A 20,804-nucleotide genomic window follows, 5' to 3' on the forward strand; every position below is an offset into this window, starting at 1 on the left:
CCAGAATTATCATTCATCCCATCATTTACATTAAGATGGTTTCTTTAACAAAATCGACAAGCCTTTAAGGAGACTCATTAAGAAAAAAGAGAGGACCAAAATAAACACAATTAGAAATGAAAGAGGAGAGATTACAAGTGACGCCACAGAAATACAAAGGATTGTAAGAAATAACTACAAAGAACTATATGCTAAGAAATTTGAAAACCTAGGTGAAATGGACAAATTTCTAGAAACATATAATTTCCAAAACTGAATGAAGAAGCAGAAAGCCTGAACAGATGAGTAACAGCTGATGATATTGAAGCAGTAATCAAAAAACTCCCAAAACACAAAAGCCCTGGACCAGATGGTTTCACAGGAGAATTCTACAAAGCATTTAAGGAAGAGCTAACCACTATCCTTCATAGACTATTCCAAAAAATCCAGAAAGATGGAAGACTCCCAAACTCTTTTTATGAAGCCAGCATTATCCTAATCCCAAAACCAGATAAAGACACAACAAAGAAAGAAAACTTCAGGCCAATATCACTGATGAACATAGACGCTAAAATCCTCAACAAAATATTAGCAAACTACATCCAGCAATATGTTAAAAGATCGTACACCATGATCAAGTGGGATTCACCCTAGGAGAATATTGTACCCAAGATGGTACAATATTCACAAATCAGTAAATGTAATACATTGCATAAACAGAACGAAAGACAAAAGTCACAAGATCATATCAATAGATGGGGGAAAAGCATATGATAAGGTACAGCACCCATTTATGATAAAAACACTCAGCAAAGTATGAACATGTAGAGGGAGTATTCCTCAACATAATAAAGGCCATATACAAGAAACCTACAGCCAACATTGTAATCAATGGGTAAAAACTTAAAGCTTTCCCACTAAGATCAGGAACAAGATAAGGATGTCTGCTTTTATCACTCCTATATGACATAGTATTGGAAGTCCTAGCCATAGCAATCAGACAAGAAACAGAAATAAAAAGCATCCAAATTGGAAAGGAGGAAACAAAACTGTCATTGTTGGCAGATGACATGATAGTATACATAGAAAATCCTATAGACTCCACCAAAACACTACTCAACCTAATAAGTGAATTTGGCAAAACAGAGGGATACAAAGTCAGTATTCAGAATCAAAAGCATTTTTGTACAAGAACAATGAAATATCAGAAACAGAAATCAGGAAAAAAAATCCCATTTGATATAGCAACAAGAAAAATAAAGTACCTAGGAATAAACCTAACCAAGGATGTAGAAGACCTGTACTCAGAAAACTAAACAACACTGAAAAAAGAAATTACAGAAAACATAAACACATGGAAGCATATTCCATGTTCATGGATTGGAAGAGTTAATATCATCAAAATGTCCATAATACCCAAAGCAATTTACAGATTCAATGCAATCCCTATTAAAGTACTAGTGACATATTTCACAGATATAGAACAAAATTTCAGAAATTTATATGGAACCATAAACAATCCTGAATAGCTGCAGCAATTTTGAGAAGGAGAACAAAGTAGGAGAGATCACAATACCTTATATCAAACTGTATTACAAGGCCACTGTAATCAAAATAGCATGGTACTGGTACAAGAACAGACACATAGAACAAATGGAACAGAACAGAGAGCCCAGAAATAAACCCAAATCTCTATGGTCAATTAATATTTGACAAAGGGGGAAGACACATAAAATGGAGTAAAATGTCTCTTCAACAAATGGTTTTGGGAGATCTGGACAACTACATGCAAAAAAATAAAACTTGATCACCAACTTCCACCATACACAACAATAAACTCAAGGTGGATAAAAGACTTAAATATAAGTCATGACACCATAAAAGTCCTAGAGGAAAACATAGGCAGGAAAGTCTCAGACATTCCATGCAGCAATATTTTCACTGATATATCCCCTAGAGCAAGGGACATAAAAGAAAGAATAAACAAATGAGACCTTATCAAATTAAAGAGCTCTGCATGGCTAAAGCAAGCAGTATTAAAATGAAAAGAGAACCAACTATATGGGAAAACATATTTGCCAATGATACCTCAGACAATGGTTAATATCCAAAATATATAAAGAACTAACACAACTCCACTCCAGGAAGGCAAACAACCCAATAAAAAAATGGGCAAAAGACTTGAACAGACACTTTTCCACGGAGGACATACAGAGGGCCCAGAGACAATATGAAAAGATGCTCAGCTTCACTAGCTGTCAGAGAGATGCAAATTAAAACCACAGTGAGATACCACTTTACACAGGTGAGAATGGCCAACATACACAAATCAACAAGCAAGTGTTGGAGAGGATGTGAAGAAAAGGGAACCCTAGTGCACTGTTGGTGGGAATGCAGACTGGTGCAGCCACTGTGGAAAACAGTATGAAATTTCCTCAGAAAACTAAAAAATGGGTTTTCCTTTTGACCTGGCAATTCTATTGCTGGGATTATATCCCAAGAACCCTGAAACACCAATACAAAAGAACCTTTGCACCCCAATGTTCACAGCAGCACAATTTATAATAGCCAAGTGCTGGAAGCAACCTAGGTGCTCATCAGTAAATGAATAGATCAAAAAACTATGGTACATTTACACAATGGAATTCTATGCAGCAGAAAGAAAGAAGGAGCTCCTACCCTTTGAAACAGCATGGATGGACCTGGAGAGAATTATGCTAAGTGAAATAAGGCAGGTGGTGAGGGACAAATACCATATGATCTCACCTTTAAGAGGAACCTGATTAACAAAACAAACAAGCAAGCAAAATATAACCAGAGACATTGAAATTGAGAACAATCTGACAGTAACCAGAGAGGAGGTGGGAGGGGACAATGGGGGGAAAGGTTTTCAGGAACCACTATAAAGGACACATGGACAAAACCAAGGGGGGGGGGGTGGAAGCAGAGGAGGGAGGTGGGATGGCTGTGGTGGGGGATAAATGCAGACAACTGTAGTTGAACAATAAAATAATTTTTTTAAAAGGATGGTTTCTTTAAAAATATTTTCCTTTTATTGTAGTAAATATATACAAAATTTACTATTTTAACTATTCTTAAGGGTACAGGTCAGTAGAATCAAGTACAGTTACACTGTTGGGCATTTATCACCATTCATCTCTAGGACTTTATCTTCCCAAACTGAAACTCTGCGTTCTATATTCTGTATCTATGAATCTGACTCTAGGTATCTCACATACTGTAATTGAAATCATATAGTAATTGTCCCACTGTGAGTGTTCATTTGACTTAGTATAATGTCTTAAAAGTGGACATCCCTGACTTAGTCCTAATCTTAGAGTAAAGCTTTCAGTGTTTCATCATGGTAAATGATATTCACTGTTGGTTTTTCCAATGTGGACTTAATTATGTTGAGGTAATTTTCTTGTACTTCTAATTTGTTGAGTGTTTCTATTAAGAAAGGTGCTGAATTTTGTCAAACTTGTTTCTCTCCATCAATTGAGATGATCGTGTAGTTTTCTCTGTTGTTCTGTTAATGTGGTATATTACATCGATTGATTTTCATATGTTGAATAATTGTTGCACTCCAGGAATAAATACCTGTTAGTCCCTTTAATCCCTGTTAGTCTGTTTATTAATCCCTTTAATAGTCGCTAAATTTTGGTTTGCTATTTTGTTGAGGATATTTACATCAATATTTACAAAGGATAATAGGCTACAGTTTTTTCTTGTAGTGTCTTTGTCTAGCTTTGGCATCAAGATAATGCTGACCTCACACAATGAGTCTGGAAGTGTCTTTTGATTTTTTGCAAGCATTTGAGAAGGACTGATATTAATTATTCAAATGTTTGGTAGAATATACCAGTGAAAACATCTGATTCTGGACTTTTTTTTTAACATTTTTAAAAAGATTTTATTTGTTTATTTTTAGAGGGGAAGGGAGGGAGATAGACAGAGAGAGAGAGAGAAACATCAATGTGCGGTTGCTGGGGGTCATGGCCTGCAACCCAGGCATGTACCCTGGCCGGGAATCGAACCTGGGACACTGGTTCGCAGCCCACGCTCAATCCACTGAGCTACGCCAGCCGGGTGGACTTTTCTTATTGAGAGGTTTTTGATTACTGATTTACCCCTTACTTATTAAACATCTGTTGAGATTTTCTATTTCTTCTTGATGAACTTGAAGTAATTTGTATGTTTCAAGGAAATTGTCCATTTCTTGTAAGTTATCTCATTTATTAGCATGTGATTGTTCACAGTGCTCTTATAATCCTTTTTATTTCTGTGAAATCATTAGTAGCATCTTTTTCATTTCTGATTTTAGTTTAGTTTTTTATTCTTAGTCCATTTGACTAAAGGTTTGTCAGTTTTGTTAATCTTTTCAAAGAATTAACTCTTGGATTTGCTGCTTTTTCTATTGTTTTTCTATTTTGTATTTTATATATCATTGCTCCAATCTTTACTATCTCCATCCTTCTGCTAGTTTTGGGTTGTTTGTTCTCTTTTTCTATTTCTTAAGATATATACAATGGAGTATTATGCAGAAAGAAGGAACTCCTACCCTTTGTGACTGCATGGATGAAACTAGAGAGCATAGTGCTAAGTGAAATGAGCCAAACAGCTAAACACAAATACCAGGTAAGATCATATCATGTTGTGTATGTTATGTTATCATTTTCATTTATCTCAAGACATTTTCTCATTTCTCTTGTAATTTTTTTCTTTGATCCATGGGTTTTTAAGGAGTATTGTTTAATTTCCATGTATCTGTGGATAGTTTTCCTTCTGTTGTTCATTTCCAGTTTTATTCCTTTTGGACAGAAATGATACTTTGTATGATTTCAATTGTTTTTTCTTTTTGTCTTCTCATAATGTCAGGTTTATTAAGGGGACATTTCCCCAATAAGCCTTTAGAGTCATATGCAGGTCACACACAGAGAAGGGGAGCTTACTCGATGGAAGCAAACAAAGCAAGCATCCAGGTGAAGTCTGGATCTCTGATGGAGTCCGCTGATGAAGAGGCAAGTGTGGGTCTCAAGCAGGAGCCCATGGGTGAGTGGCATCATGGGTGTGGTGGAATGGAAGTCCCACAGGGCTCCCAGTGTCATCCTAGGTACAGACAAGTCTGAGCATTGGGTGGTGGGAGCTCTGAGTTCTTATTCAATCTTTTAAACTTTAAAACTTGTTTTGTGGCAAGAAAACTTTTTTAAAACAGAAAGCTTATTTTTTGCTAAATAAGGTTTTTAAACTTCAATATAAAATTATGACTTGAAACAAACAAAAATAATTTTTTAAAAAAGCATGCTCTTCCCCCTGGAACATGCCTGTGTCCTTCTCTTGCCCCTTTTGTTCCCTCTCAGGTGCCCATCTCCTAAATCCTAAAGAACCCAGGAGACTTGCAACCAAGGGAACAATAGGCAGTGGCAGCTCATCTAGGCTAAGGCCCTGGAGCTGTCTCCAAGGCCCCCTTTTGTCTGACTTCTCAGTTAGCCAAAGAAGCCCTATCTTGGCTCTCTCCTGTAGTTACTTCTATTCTAAGTCCTTCCTTGTTTCACTGTCCTCAGCTTAACAAACATACTCTCAAAAAAAAAAAAAACCGAAAAAAGAGAGAGAGAGAGAGAGAGAGAGAGAGAGGGAAAACCCCAACATGAAACATGTCTTATTTTCTATACAGATGCAAATAAGCACATGTTCAACATCATTAGCCATGAGGCAAATGCAAATTAACCCCCCAATTAGATATCACTACACACCTATATAAATGTCTAAAATAAAAAACAGTAACAACACCAAATGCTGCTGAGGATGCAGAGAAAAATGAATCACTCATACACCGCTAGGGGAATGTAAAATAGTATAGCCACTCTGGAAAACAATATGGCAGTTTTTTACATAATAAAGCATGTATTATCATATGACCCAACAATTTTACTCTTGAGCATTTATCCCACAACAATGAAACCTGTGTTCAGATTTTTTACACAGAAAACCTGTACATAAAAGTCTATTCCAACTTTATTTGTAGTAGGCAAAAGCTGGAAACATGCGTTTTTCCTTTATTTCATTGTAAAGTGTGGTATATGCATACTATGGCACACTATTCAGCAATAAACAGTAACAGACTATTGATATACGCAACAACTTGGATAAATTGCAATGGAATTATGCTAATGAAAAAGGCAATATTAAAAGATTATATACCATGTGATCTATTCACATAGCATCCTCAAAAATGACAAAATTATAGAGATGGAAAAGAGATTACTGGTTCCAGAGGTTAAAGATATAGAAGAGAAATAGCATGGGTAGCCTCGTGGTAATAGAAGAGTTGTGTATCTTGATTGTGGTGATGGCTCCATGAATCTAATAAAACTATATGCACATGCAAATGTGTGCATATAAAACTGGTGAAATCTCAAAAAAAATCTGTGGCTTATAACAATGTCAATTTACTGGTGTTTAAAGAAGTTATCAATGGAGTAAACTGGGTAAAAGATGAAGAGACCAACTTTGTGGGTTTTTTTGTAATTTCCTGGTCTTAATTTACTTCAAAATAAAAAATTAAAAAGGAAACAGCTACCTAAAATTATAATTAAGATAATATAATGGATACCTTCTGACATTTATGTCTATCAGAAATCCTGGTTTACAGAGTTATGATTTTCCAGAAAACACAGGGTATAATATATTGTTTGTGTTTAATAAGAAATGGAGTGTAACTCCACATGTTGTATAAATATAGCACCACAACAACTGTAGTGGGGCCAGATGTGTTACCCTACCACACCAAGACACTCTCCATCATTATTGTAGGTCTGTAAGTACCTGCAAAAGCCATGCAGACGTGGTCGTCAAGGGCACAAATCTTCCTCACAGTTCTTTCGTCTTGAAGCTTGGCAACAGATTTTTTTTCCACCCCAAGTACAACTATATTGGTACCACGAATTCCAACCTGAAAAGTTCATTTTAAAAAATAAAATTAGTTGTCAGTTTCAACATCAAATCAATTATTATAAAACATGATTTATAGGAAAATGCTTTTTCTTAAACATTTAATAAAAGTGAAAAAGTAGACTTCTAAAAACACTCAAAGACGACATAGGTAGAAACTGGACAGATACACCACAAAAGCTGAAACTATGAATACAGAACAATTTTAACCAAAATGACAGATGCTGGAAATCCATGTGGATTCCTTACAGACAAAGGCAGTACCAGTACTGGTGGTAGTTGAAATAGTATTGAAGGTTAAGTAGATATATTCTGAAAGCTCTCCTCTGTATCTCTTAATTTAAAGGAATAGGGATTGGAGGTTATAAGCAGCCAAAAGAAAGACTAAATGCCCTCACCCTCGATCACTGATAAACAAAACCTCAATTCAAACAAGAATATAACAAGAATTGCTACTGCCCCTCTTTCCACACCTTCTCTTGGGAAGTAAGTGGAAAAAAGTCTAAAGAATAATGTACAATGGTAATAGTTCTCAAACAGGGGCTTCTGGGGAAGCATGGTCATATTCTCAGGGGTTCAAGAAAAATCTGACAGAATTTTTAAAAATATATTTTACTGATTATGTTATTATAGGTGTGGCATTTCTTTCTCCCCTTTATCTTTCTTGCCCTGCACCCCCCTCCCTCCAGCATTCCCCCACTTTAGTTCGTGTCCATGAGTCATACATGTAAGTTCTTTGGCTTCTCCATTTCCCATACTATTCTTAACTTCCCTCTATCTATTTTACACCTACCATTTATGTTTCTTATTCCCTGTATCTTTCCCCCTCCCCCTCCCCACTGATACCCCTCTATGTATCTCCATTTCTGTGATTCTGTTCCTGTTCTAGCTGTTTGCTTAGTTCATTTCTATTTTTTTTTAGATTCAGTTGTTGATAGTTGTTTGTTGTCATTTTACTGTTCATTTTTTTTAATCTTTTTTTTAGACAAGTCCCTTTAACATTTCATATAACAAAGGCTTGGTGATGATTAACTCCTTCAACTTGATGTTATCTGGGAAGCACTTTATCCATCCTTCCATTCTAAATGATAGCTTTGCTGGATAGAGTAACTTTCTGTGTAGGTCCTTGCGTTTCATGACTTTGAGTACTTCTTTCTATCCCCTTCAAGCCTGCAAGGTTTCTTTCAAGAAATCAGCTGCTAATCTCAGGGGAACTCCTTTGTAGGTAACTGTCTTCTTTTCTCTTGCTGCTTTTAAGATTCTCTCCTTATCTTTAATCTTGGGTAATGTAATTATGATATAGCATGATGTATGCTTCCTTGGGTCCAACTTTTTTTGGACTCTGTGAGCTTCCTGGACTTCCTGGAAGTCTATTTTCTTTGCCAGATTAGGGAAGTTCTCCTTCATTATGTTTTCAATTTCTTGGTCTTCCTTTTCTCCTTCGGGCACCCTTATTATTTGGATGTTGGAACATTTAAAGTTGTCCCAGAGGTTCCTAAGCCTCTCCTCATTTTTTTGAATTCTTGTTTCTTCATTCTGTTCTGGTTGGATGTTTATTTCTTCCTTCTAATCTAAACCATTCATTTGCATCCTGGCTTCCTTCCTTTCACTGTTAGTTCTCTGTACATTTTCCTTTACTTCACTTTTCATAGCCTTCACTTTTTCCTCTATTTTGCGATCAAGCTCAATCAGTTCTGCAAGCATCCTGATTACCAGTGTTTTGAACTATGCATCAGATAGGTTGGCTATCTCTTCATTGCTTAGTTGTATTTTTTTTTTGGAGCTTTGATCTGTTTTCATTTGGGCCATATTTTTTTGTTTGGTGTGCCTGTTACATTGTAAGGGGTGGAGCCTTAGGTGTTCACCAGGGCGGGGCAACCCAGAGCACTGGTGTTGTCTGTGGGGAAGGGGTTCAAGAAGAAACAATGCTACTTGCTCAGCTCTTGGCTGGCTTTTAGTCACTTCTGCTGCTACCCACAAACAAATTGGGCCCTTCTGGTGCCGATTCCCAAGTGGGTGGTTTTGTATATGTCCTAGGACCTCATGGGTCTCTCCAACAAACTCTCCTGTGAGCCTGAGAGTTTCTCCTGCTACCTCATGGCCCACAGGTTTTTTCAATCAGAGGTTTTGAGGCTTTATTTCCCCAAGCTGGAACCCTGGGTTGCATGGTCTGTTGGGTTCCTCCTGATTTATCCGCATGCAAATGGAGGACCACCTGCTCTGCCAGCCACAACCTTGCCTTGAGTCCTCTCTACTCCAGCTGCCTGTCTCTGTCCCTCCTACTGGTCTGGATGAATATTTCTTCTTTAACTCCTTGGTTGCCAAACTTCTATACAGTTTTATTTTATGGCAGTTCTGGTTATTTTTTGTTTTTAAATTTGTTGTTGTCCTTTTTTTGGTTGTGTGAGAAGGCAAAGTGTGTCTACCTATGCCCGCATCTTGGCTGGAAGTCCTCTATGAGAATTTTAATTTGGATTACAATGGTAATCTAAATATTTTGATATTGGTATTTGTGTTTGTGATTGCTTTATGGTCAACTGTGATTATGTTGTACTGTTTTATGCAAAATAACTAGGAAAAGAGGTATATTCTAAATTAGTATTCTTGCAGTAAAAATTCAGAACATATTAAACACAGAACTATATATGAGATTATATCTTTCAATTAAATAAAACTTAGGCCATTTATCAAAGCTTTTGCTCCCTCAGTGCATTAAGTCAGTTTATCCAAGAGGCCTTCCCTGACCACCATCCTATCTAACAGACATGTTGAAGTTCATGCTCTATAGGGAACATGTCTTCTTATCAAGTCATGGGGCATTATAACAATTTCACATATATTAGGACTCAAAGAAAATCTCAATATATTCCCTAAATTGAATATTTCAACTTAAATTCACTGATCACAAAACAATACAATAATTTGTATAACTCTCACCTAAACAATTTCAACTTAATAAAATTAAAACTGCCAACAGGTTGGGTCACAAGGTTGGGTACCACTTCAAGGAGGCACTGCCATACCCCGGGATTTGTATAGAGAGCTAACTTTTGGACGGTTGAGTTACAGGCAGCCCATCTCATCCCAGAGATGGCAGGAAAGGGAGGGAGGAGAGAGGAAGGGAAGGAAAAAGTAGGAAGAGAGGTATAGATTTACATGACTGACTGGCCTCAGTGGGAGGTGCAAAAGGCAAGTTAAACATGCTGGCAGTGAAAGCACATGGGACCTGACAACCCCTACCTCAACCCCTGTACCCATTGCCTGCTATCCCCATGGGCTACCCCTCTTCCTTTTCATCTGCCCCACCGCATTACCTACATAGCTGACCCAAATCCAAAGCATTTTATACACAGTGCCTGATACAAATAACGCCGCTTTTTATCAAAATCTTTTATTACAAAATCATAAGCATATAATTCTGTAACATAAGAATATCACATTCAAGCACACCATATGACATTTAGGTGAAATGTTCAACTATAAATTATTACACCTATATTATTACTGTACCAACCACACTCAAGTAGGCGTTGCTTCTGCCAGACTCTGTATATCATCTTTTTTCTTTTTAAAGAAAATAAAACAAAAAAAAACCTGCTAACACATACAATCTAGAAAATTATAGCCCTAAGCCTAAGTTAATAAATTTGAAAACCTGACTGAAAGGATAACAGACTAGAAAAATTTAAAACAGCCCATACTCACTTAAGAAAAATAAGAAAAACTCAGTCTTACTAACAAATATGGGACAATTTCAGAAAAGAACTATCCCACAAAAACAAGTGTCAGTCCTAGAAGGTTTATGAATGAATTGTTTTTAATCTTCTGTTATGGGTAATTTCCATGCTATTTACATAATTCTATGGTACAGATAAAAATGGAAATGTTCCTGTGTTTAGGAAAGCTATGTAACTGTTAAAAGCTGGGAAACATAACATTTTCTAAATAAATAAAACTACCAATGTTTTTTACTTAGGAAGGTTGATGCTAAAAATGCAAAGCAAAATATTTATGGGTAGAATCCAGAGTTACAGAAAAATAATAATATACTACAAACAAGTATGGTTTATTCTAGGAATTTTAGGAACATCAATAAAAGTAAATATTATAATATAAATGTTACACTGGGTAAAGGAAAACTGTTATTTTTGACCTTCTGATTATAGCACTTTAATTATTTTTAGAGAAATACTGAGTATTTAGTAGGGGTTGTAATGTATAACTCAGTCTAGCCAAAATGTAAATCCTTAAAGTTTTACTGGAAGTGTTTGGAAGATAGGATAATTTTCTCTGCTGTAACAGAGTTGCCATCCTGGAACTTAGGGCTATTTTTGGAATCAATATGTAAAGAAGGTCTTGTCTGAGAGTGAAAGTAATAGAGAAAGAAAGATGTGGAGATAGAGAAGAGGAGAGAAAGAGGCAGAGAGAGACATACAACTTCTGTGGACATCATTTAAGACCCTAGTAGCCATATAATTGAGTCTAAAAGCAAGGTTTACCCCTGCTCCCTTTGGGTACTTGATTTAATAGATTTGCTTTTTTGCTTAAATTATTGTAAGTTGGATTTTCTATGCTTCCAACTTAAACAGTCCTAACTAAAACAATTCTATAGTAAAAGTTAAAAGTAAATAAAAGCTACAAAAGCATTTGATAAAATTCAATACCCACTCCTAACTTTAAAACACTGGAAGATCAGGAAGAAGACTATTTTACCATTTGTTAAAAGTATTATAAACCAGAAACTACAATCATCTCAGCAAATCCATCACCATCCACTGAACTGTTTAAGCCAAAAACCCAGCTGTCATCCTCTATAGCTCCCTTTCCTACACCATCCATTGCCTATCAGTTACAAAGTTTCTGTCTATTTTACGTACAAAAGCTATCTATGTCTTGCTGTCATGACTCTAGTACAAGGGACCATCGTCTGTTGCCTGTACAACCCAGTAAGTTTCCCAGTCTCTATTCCAGCTCTTCACCTTTCTACCTCCCAACCCCTGACTACCCCACTGCACTGTCATCTAATCTCCACAAAACAGTCATGGTGAGCACTTTAAAAATATCAATAGGTTCAAATTACTCTCCAGTTTAATATCCTTCATGGCATTTTACTTATTTGGAAAAATGTTTTCAGACTCCTTACTTTTGCTTATAAAGCTGGGCATTATCTGGCCCCTGCCTACCCTTCAATATTATGTTATTGCTGTTAAGCAAGTACCAGCCAGGCTACCTACCTTCTTTCAAGGCTTTCTCATACAGAGTTCTGTTTCCCCCCTCTGATATTCACATGTGACATTTCTTTGCCTGGAACAGTTCTCTTATTTAGGTCTCAATTTAAGTGTCACTTCAAAGAGTCCTTCTCTATTATTCTATAAGCAACATGTTATGTTCTTACAATAAGTACATTTATTATTACTTATTTATTCATTGTGGTTACCTCTCTAAACAGTACATTCTATGAGGACAAGGAAACAATTGGACAAATCTAGGAAGTGGGACACTCTACCCAATTAACCCTGATTCCTCAAGACACCAAAAGCAGGAAAAAAAAGAAGGGATGCTATTCAAGAATAAAACAGGGATACCTAACAGCCAAGTGTAAGACATGGACTTCAGATTCAGACTTAAACAAAGTAACTATAAAAATATATTGTGTGAGCAATAAGGAAAAATAGGAATGTAGACTGTTACAAAGTATTAAGGAATTTTATTAGAAATGAAAATGGTTTTAAAAATCATCTTTAAGTTTTAGAGATGCATAATGAAATATTCACAGATGAAATGTTATCTGGATATAAAATAAGCAAAATATCACATTATCTGGATGTAAAATAAATGGGGTAAAGCACTCCACTGAAAAGTGAATTTTGACATAAACCTTACCAAAATTAACAAATGTATCATAGACTTAAATGTAAGACTATAAATGTTTAGCAAAAACAAACAAACAAAAAGGAGAAAAATGTTATGATCTAGGCAGAGTTCTTAAACGTGTTATCAAAGCATGAACTCTAAGAGGAAAAACTGTTAATTTGAACCTCATCAAAACCCCCAGCTCTTTTTTATCTGTGAAAGTCCCTGTGAATAGGATGAAAAGACAAGCTACAGACTGGTATGCAAACCACATATTTGACAAAGGGCTAGAATGTAGACTACATAAAGAACTGTCAAAACTTAACAGTAAAAATCCAATCCAATTAGAAAATAGACAAAATACATGAAAGAACATTTCATGTAAGTAGATATACAATGGCACACTGCACATGAAAACATGCTCAACATCATTAATTATTAATGGCTAGTTTATTAAAACCATAAAGTACCACTACATACTAACCAAATAGCTAAAATGAAAAACAGTACACACCAAAAGCTGGAAAGCATGTATAGAAACTCGATTAAGTCATACATTGCTGGTGAAAATGTACAATGGTACAGCCACTCTGAGCAACAATTCAGCAATTTCTTATAAAAACTAAACATGTAATTACCATACAACCCAGTAATTGCACATTTGGAGATTTAAACAGAGAAATAAAATTTATGTTCACACAAACACCTGCTATGAATGTTCAGAGTATCTCTATTCATAATAGCTCCAAACTGAAAACAATCCAAATGTTCTTCAAAAGTATATAGTTAAACACTATAGTATATCCATACCATGCTCAGCAATATACAACTATTGGAATGAACCTCGAGGGAAAAAAGCAAATCCCCAAAGGGTTCATACAATGTGACACCATTTATATAACATTTTGAAATGACATAATATGAGAAATGGAAGGCAGATGAATACTGCCAGAAGTTAGAGCTATGGACACTGAGGGTATAAGGGGGAGAGTAGAGAAGTGTGCATGTGGTTATATAAGAGCACATGAGGGATTCTTTTGGAGTTAGAAACTGTTCAGTATCTTGATCACGGATAGAGGAACATATACAGGCAATAAAATATGATAAATTTATATACACACAAACATGCCCTGGCTGGTGTGGCTCTGTGGATTGAGTACCAGCCTGTGAACCAAAAGTCACCAGTTCAACTCCCAGTCAGGGCACTGCCTGGGTTGTGAGACAGATCCCCTGTAGGGGGTGCATGAGAGGCAAACACACATTAATGTTCCTCTCCCTTTCTTTTTCCCTCCCTTCCCCTGTCTAAAAAATACAATTAAAAAATCTTTAAAAAAAACTTTAAAAAGTATACATACAAAGAAGACAAGTAAATTGAAGAAATCTGAATAAATTAGGTGGCCTTTATCAATATCAATATCCTGATTGTTAAATTAATGTCAGGATATTATATCACTATCCTAACTGAACCATAGTTTTGCAAAATGATACCACTGGCAGATAATGGGCAAAGCATACAAGTTTCTTATAATTGCATATAAACCTAAAATTATCCTCAATAAAATTTTCAATGAAAAGTATCCCATTGGAAAGGGGTAAAAGTTGATAAAGAAAAAAGAAGACCAGTAAAATGCTGACAACTGTTGGAGATGGGAAACTGGTATACAGAGGTTCATTATACTATTCCCTTTTTATGCACTTTTTGTTTCAAATATTCTATAATAAAATATTTAAAAAATGAATGAAATCAACCTAAAAACAAATAAATCTCAACTTTATCTACTGGATTTTTCTCACCAACATTGAAACATACGCTAAAGTCCTCTCTTATCTTAAACAAAATCTTAAAGACCTCTTCACTTCAGTCCTACCCCTTTCTCTCAACCCCTTCAAAAGTCAAATATTATCACCATCCCTCAGCTCACAGCAACCTGGTTTTTATCCCCACTCTTCCCACAGTTTAGCCAAGTAGGACTGGTATACATTGGTCACTAATATCTCTCAAGGTTTGTAGGCTATCCTCTACATAGTCTATATGGTCTATGGCCTATATTTTGTCTTCTTGAGTGAAGAAGAGTAATCAAGACCATCATCTACTTGACTGTCAACATAGGTTTTAAGAAGGGGTGAGAAAGGACACACTTCAAAATTACTGTCTCCAGCCCACAACAATCTCCTGAATTCCCCACATGCATATTCAGTTGCCTCACAGTCTCTGTGCATCAGCAATCTGTACATAGAGGCTAAGCCCTCTGGATCAGGGTCTCTCACCAATGCTGCAGTCAAGTTGTCCCCCTTGGCTTGTACTCAAATTAAGGCTTGTAGGGGAGGATGCATTTCCAAACTCCCATGGTTGTTAGCAAGATTCAGTTTCTCACCGGGTTGTTGGACTAAGAACCTCAGTTCCATACTAAGTTTTGAATAGACGTTTCCCTCAGTTCTTGCCACACAGATCCTTTCACAGGGCAACTTACAACATGACAGCTGGGTTCCACCAGTGTGAGCAAGTGACAGTGAGGATGGGGAAGATGTAAGTACCATCTCTGTATAACTTAATCTCTGAAGTGACAATCCCATCACTTTTGCCTGCTCCATCCCTTAGAAGCAGGTCAATAATTTTGCCCACACCCAAGGAGAGAGAATTACACAAGGGCATGAACACCAGAAGGTGGAGATGACTGGAGGCAGTTTTAGAGGCTGCCTACTACAGCTCCCATAAGCATCTCAATCTCAGCAAGTCCAGCTTCAGCTAGCTTCCCCTCAAACTTAGTGTTTCATATTCCCTAAAATGGCAGTGTCATTTAGTGAGGCAAAATCCAGAAACAGAGGTACTATCTTTGACTCCTCCCTCTTCAATAACCACTTTCTCTCCTTCCCCTGCCCCGAATATCATCCAAATAATCATTAAGTTGTATTGACTCTACTGTTAAAAGTTTCTCTGTAATCTGCCTTATTCCCATTTCTGCTGAACTCTAGAATAAATGACTAGCATCTTTCACATGGGCCACTTTCATAGACTTCTATGTTGTTCCCGTGCTTCCAGTCTTGACTTCATCTAATCCACTACCATACTGTAGTCTGAGAAATCTTTGAAAAAATAAAAACGTGGAAAAAAAGAAAGAAAATCTGAATGTGGCATTCCTCTACTTAAAACCTGTATTAGTAAGGACCATTTTTCACTACAAAAATTAACAAAGCATAGAGCTGGCTTGGAAACAAAAGGATCTAGGGATTGTAATTTTACTCTTAATGCAGAGAGGTTTTCTCTATATGGAAAAAAAGATAGCCACTACCAACCTGGACTCACATCATAACAGTCTCCCAGAGAAAAAAGCTACTACTCTCTCTAGTTAAAAAAGTCCTAAGAATGGGAGACTTCCGGCAAGATGGAGGAATAGGTGGACTCACCGTAGCTCCTTGCACAACCAAGATTAGAACAACAATAATTTACAGACAGAATAACACCCAGAACTGACAGAGGATTTATCTGAATGGAAGTCGGACAGCCAAGAAGTTGAAGTAGACCCGTACATCCAGACTGGTAGGAGACGACGAGCCGGGCGGGTGCGGGGCGGGCGCGGGTCGGCAGGGCGCAGAGGTCAGGGAAAACTTGGCGCGAAATTGGCGCAACAGCCATCTGGGGTGCAAGAACGCAGCGGTGATCCCTGAGTACACAAGCTGCGGCTGGCAGACCCAGTGAGGCAGCAATTGTGGACAAGGGCAGAGCTCGCAGCCCAGGATCCCAGAGAAGGGTCTAAGCCCAGGAGAATGGAACTACCGCCACTGTTCCCTCCCGTCCCCGCTCCCGCTCCCACCCCCACATATAACATCACAATCTAGCGACTGGGGTGCCCAGCCCCCCGTGAACACCTAAGGCTCCGCCCCCCACCGTAACAGGAGCAACCAGACCAGGGGGAAAAAAAAGGAGAGACAGGGAAAGATATGTTTCCAACAGAACAGATCAGTCCCCCAGGACTCATCCTTTTGAGCGACCAAGAAATAGCCAATCTATCAGATGCGCAGTTCAAAACACTGGTGATCAGAAAGCTCATGGAATTGGTTGATTTTGGGCGCAATTAAATGAAAGGATGCAGGTTACCATAAAAGAGATGCAGGAAGATATATGGAGGAGAGCCAATAGTGAAAGGAAGGAATCTGAGTCTCAAAACAATACAGTGGACCAGAAGGTAGATAGAATCAACCAAGCAGGAAAGCATGATGAAATAGGAATTCAAAAAATCGAGGAAAAGCTTAAGAGCATCCAGGACACCTTTAAACGTTCCAACATCCGAATTATAGGGGTACCAGAATGGGAAGGGGAAAAGCAACAAATTGAGCATGTATTTGAACAAATAATAAAGGAGAACTTCCCCATTCTGGCAAAGGGAACAGTCTTCCAAGAAATCCAAGAAGCTCAGAGAGCCCCAAAGAAGTTGGACCCAAGAAGAAACACACCAAGGCACATCATAATTACATTAGCCAAGGTAAAAACGAAGCAGAGAATCCTAGAAGCAGCAAGAGATAAGGGGACAGTAACCTACAAAGGAGTTCCCATCAGACTGTCAGTTGATTTCTCAAAAGAGACCTTACAGGCAAGAAGGGGCTGGAAAGAAATATTGCAAGTCATGAAAGACAAGGACCTACATCCCAGATTGCTCTATCCAGCAAAGCTCTCATTTAGAATGGAAGAACAGAGAAAGTGCTTCTCAGATAAGGTCAAGTTAAAGGAGTTCATCATCACCAAGCCCTTATTTTATGAAATGCTAAAGGGACTTATCTAAGAAAAGAAGATAAAGAAAAGACATGTATAGTAAAAGGACAGCAAAACTCACAATTATTAACAACCACACCTAAAGCAAAACCAAAAGAAACTAAGCAAACAACTAGAACAGGAACAGAACCACAGAAATGGAGGGCACATGGAGGGTTAGCAGCAGGGGGGTGGGAGGAGGAGAGAGGGGGAAAAGGTATAGAGAATAAGTAGCATAGAATGTAGTTGAAAATAGATAGGGGAGGGCAAGAATAGTACGGGAAATGTAGAAGCTAAAGAACTCATAAGTATGACACATGGACATGAACTAAAGGGGGGAAACGTGGGTGGGAGAGGGGGTAGAGGGTGGAGGGGAGAGAAGGGGGGAAATGGGACAACTGTAATAGCATAATCAATAAAATATATTTTAAAAAAAAGTCCTAAGAATGGATTTATATTGGCTGGATTTGAGTTACATGCTCACCACTGTGGCCAGGATGATCAAAACTGATTCTGCCTGGATCATGAGAGTACCGCTGTGTGGGATGAATGCAGTCTGTTACTAGAAAGACAGAATAAACCTAGAGAATGACAATTACCACATCAAAATTCTTCAAGGCCTATTATTCCCTTAAAGGCATTCCACGACATGGCCCATTTCTAGCTTCATCTTCTCCCATTTTTCCATTGCTTCAGCAATCCTGAATGCCTTCCAGTTCACGGAACATGGTTGTCTCTTGCAGCCTGGTCTTCCTACATACCATTTCGTCTGTCTAAAATACTCTTCCCTCTTTTCCCTTCCACTTTTTTAATCTTTCTTTCATCTCTCAGGTGCCTACTTAAATGGTACTTCCTCAGGGGGACCTTCCTAACACCTAGAGTTCCCATGATGCTCCATACTCTCCTCACTGTAATAATAATTTAGGCTTTGTTAGGACTATTTATTTGATTATATAATATCCCTGCTAAATAGTAAGATCTCCAAGGACAGGAATGGAGTCCCTCTTGCTTATTGTGAAATCCTAGGGCCAACCACCATATTTGGCATATGTTAAGTGTTTAGCAAAAATGTCTTGACATAATAAATAAATGTTCTGGAAGAACTATAAACACAATTGAAGGAAAAAGAGACAGTGATAATAGCTACCATGTATTAAATACTTGCTGTGAACCAGACACTGTGCAAGATACTTAACACGCATCTTACTTCATTCAACTGTCACATGAACCCTATGAAGCAGGTGGTATTTTGATGCCTATTTTACTGCTAAAGAAGCTGAAGCTGCCTCGACTGGTGTGGCTCACTGGGCTGGGTGTAGTCCTGCAAACCAAAAGGTCACCGGTTCGATTCCTGATCAAGACACACGTTTGGGTTGCAGGCCAGGTCCCCAGTTAGGGGCATGAGAGGCAACCAATCGATGTTTCTCTCACACATCAATGTTTCTCTCCCTCTCTTTCTCCTTCCCCTGCCCTCTCTCTAAAAATAAATAAAATATTTAAAATAAAAGAAGCCTAAAGAAATTAATGGCCTTGTATAATACATATCTGGGTTTCACATTCATGATAATGATAAACTAATATACAAATGTTTACTGAATAAACTGCATGACACTGCAAAGAGCACAGGCTTTGGAACTTACAAATTTACGTGTGAATACAGGCTCCACCACTTTTTACCTGTACCTTCAACAAACTCTGAAAGCTCTGAATTATAGATTCCACACATATTTTAAAAAGGGATTAAATACTGTCATTAACATTAGATAATACACATGAAATACTTGGTATAAAATAAGTATTACTTAAATGCTTGTTTACTTCCTTCCTAGCCTCTTCATTGTATACCATGCAGCGAAAATACAAAAGGAATTATACCACCTAGATTCTCAAAGATCTTACCATCCAGTTGGTGTGAAAAGACTATTCAGGAGAATATGAGGCCAAATAGTAAATACTGTATAATGCTCTTTGTTACAGATTATAAATTCAGAAGAAGAAAAATATCCATGATGACTAGAGTGAATCAGAGATGGCTTTTTGAAGGAGGAGGAATGTGTGATCTTGGAAGAAAAGTAAAGATAAAGAGTGGCAGAAAGAAAGGTAATTTCTCCTCTCCCCTCTTACAAGGGCAGAGGCATATATTAGTGAAACTATGAAGCTGCCCCCTTAATTAAAGAGGGTAGATAAAAATTATGAAAGACTTTGATGGCCAGACCGTGGAGCTGAGATTTGATAAATCAGGAAATATGGAGCTAATAACAGTTTAGGGTCAAGGAAAGGACAGAATGAGGAATGATAATAAATCTTATCTTTTTCATGAGAATATCAGAAGAATTCATATTTTTCCCAAAAGAGAGGTATTACCTCTCCAAAATGTTACTCAAAGATATTTTTCATTTACAGAAAAGAAAACTAACAAGAAAACAGGCCTCCTGTCTTGCTTCATGCTGTAAAATAATCCATCAAGAAGGAGATAAAACCCAAGGCCTCTAATTGTGGCCCATATAACTTTTTGAATTACTATCAATTCACATACTGGTCAAAACTGGTCAACCTTGGCTTATTTATAACTCATATCAAATATCATTTATAGACTGATTATTTTGTGGCATATTTTAATAAACAGTGCCACTATAAACTTTATCCCATGAAAAGGTCATAGCACCCTCATGGAAACACAATCAATAACTCCATACAAAGATGCAAATTATAATTTCAGATTCCTGAGACAAAACTGTTTTATCCTTCCAATGTATCTTTAAAAATGCCCGCTATAGGTATTTTTATATTCTTACCCTTTTACAGCTCATTACAAAGGAACGATCAATCAATTCTATAGTGTTCTAAAACATTTTAAATGAGCCAATGTGGTTTCTCATTATACCCCAGTCTTCTCCCATTACTCCCTTTATTTTAGGCTCTAAAACTTGGGCATTATCTTCTAACCATATGCTTCATGCCAAGCTGGGGATTATATAACTTTTTGTTGTTATCAAAATGGCACCCTTTTGGTTTAAGCTACCTCAGGCTTTTCTTAAATTTACAATTCTAAAAAAATTACTTACAAAACAGAAGCAAAACTAGTGGGTCCCATTAAATAGAAAAATACTTTAAAAATGATAAGATTCTTTCCAGTGTTTTTTTTTCCTTTACCACTTTACATTTGATAGATTTATAATATAAGTGAACTATTATTTCCTTCCATAACTAAGTTAGAATGGAAAGTGAGAGAAAATACAGTCAGTGCTACACTTAGAAATGAACTGTGTACCTC

At 37.2% G+C, this 20,804-nt stretch overlaps 1 protein-coding gene across 1 annotated transcript in view; it reads right to left on the reverse strand.

Annotated features, from left to right (window-relative positions):
* Nucleotides 1–20,804, reverse strand: part of PSMA8 (proteasome 20S subunit alpha 8) — a 38,903-nt gene that overhangs the window by 16,536 nt on the left and 1,563 nt on the right. The window contains exon 2 of the mRNA XM_028524692.2: nt 6,805–6,931. Within this exon, the coding sequence (XP_028380493.1) occupies nt 6,805–6,931 (127 nt within the window). The remainder of the gene's footprint in view (nt 1–6,804; nt 6,932–20,804) is intronic.

This window comes from Phyllostomus discolor, chromosome 9 (genome assembly GCF_004126475.2).
Source record: "Phyllostomus discolor isolate MPI-MPIP mPhyDis1 chromosome 9, mPhyDis1.pri.v3, whole genome shotgun sequence".
Classification (NCBI taxonomy): Eukaryota; Metazoa; Chordata; class Mammalia; order Chiroptera; family Phyllostomidae; genus Phyllostomus; species Phyllostomus discolor.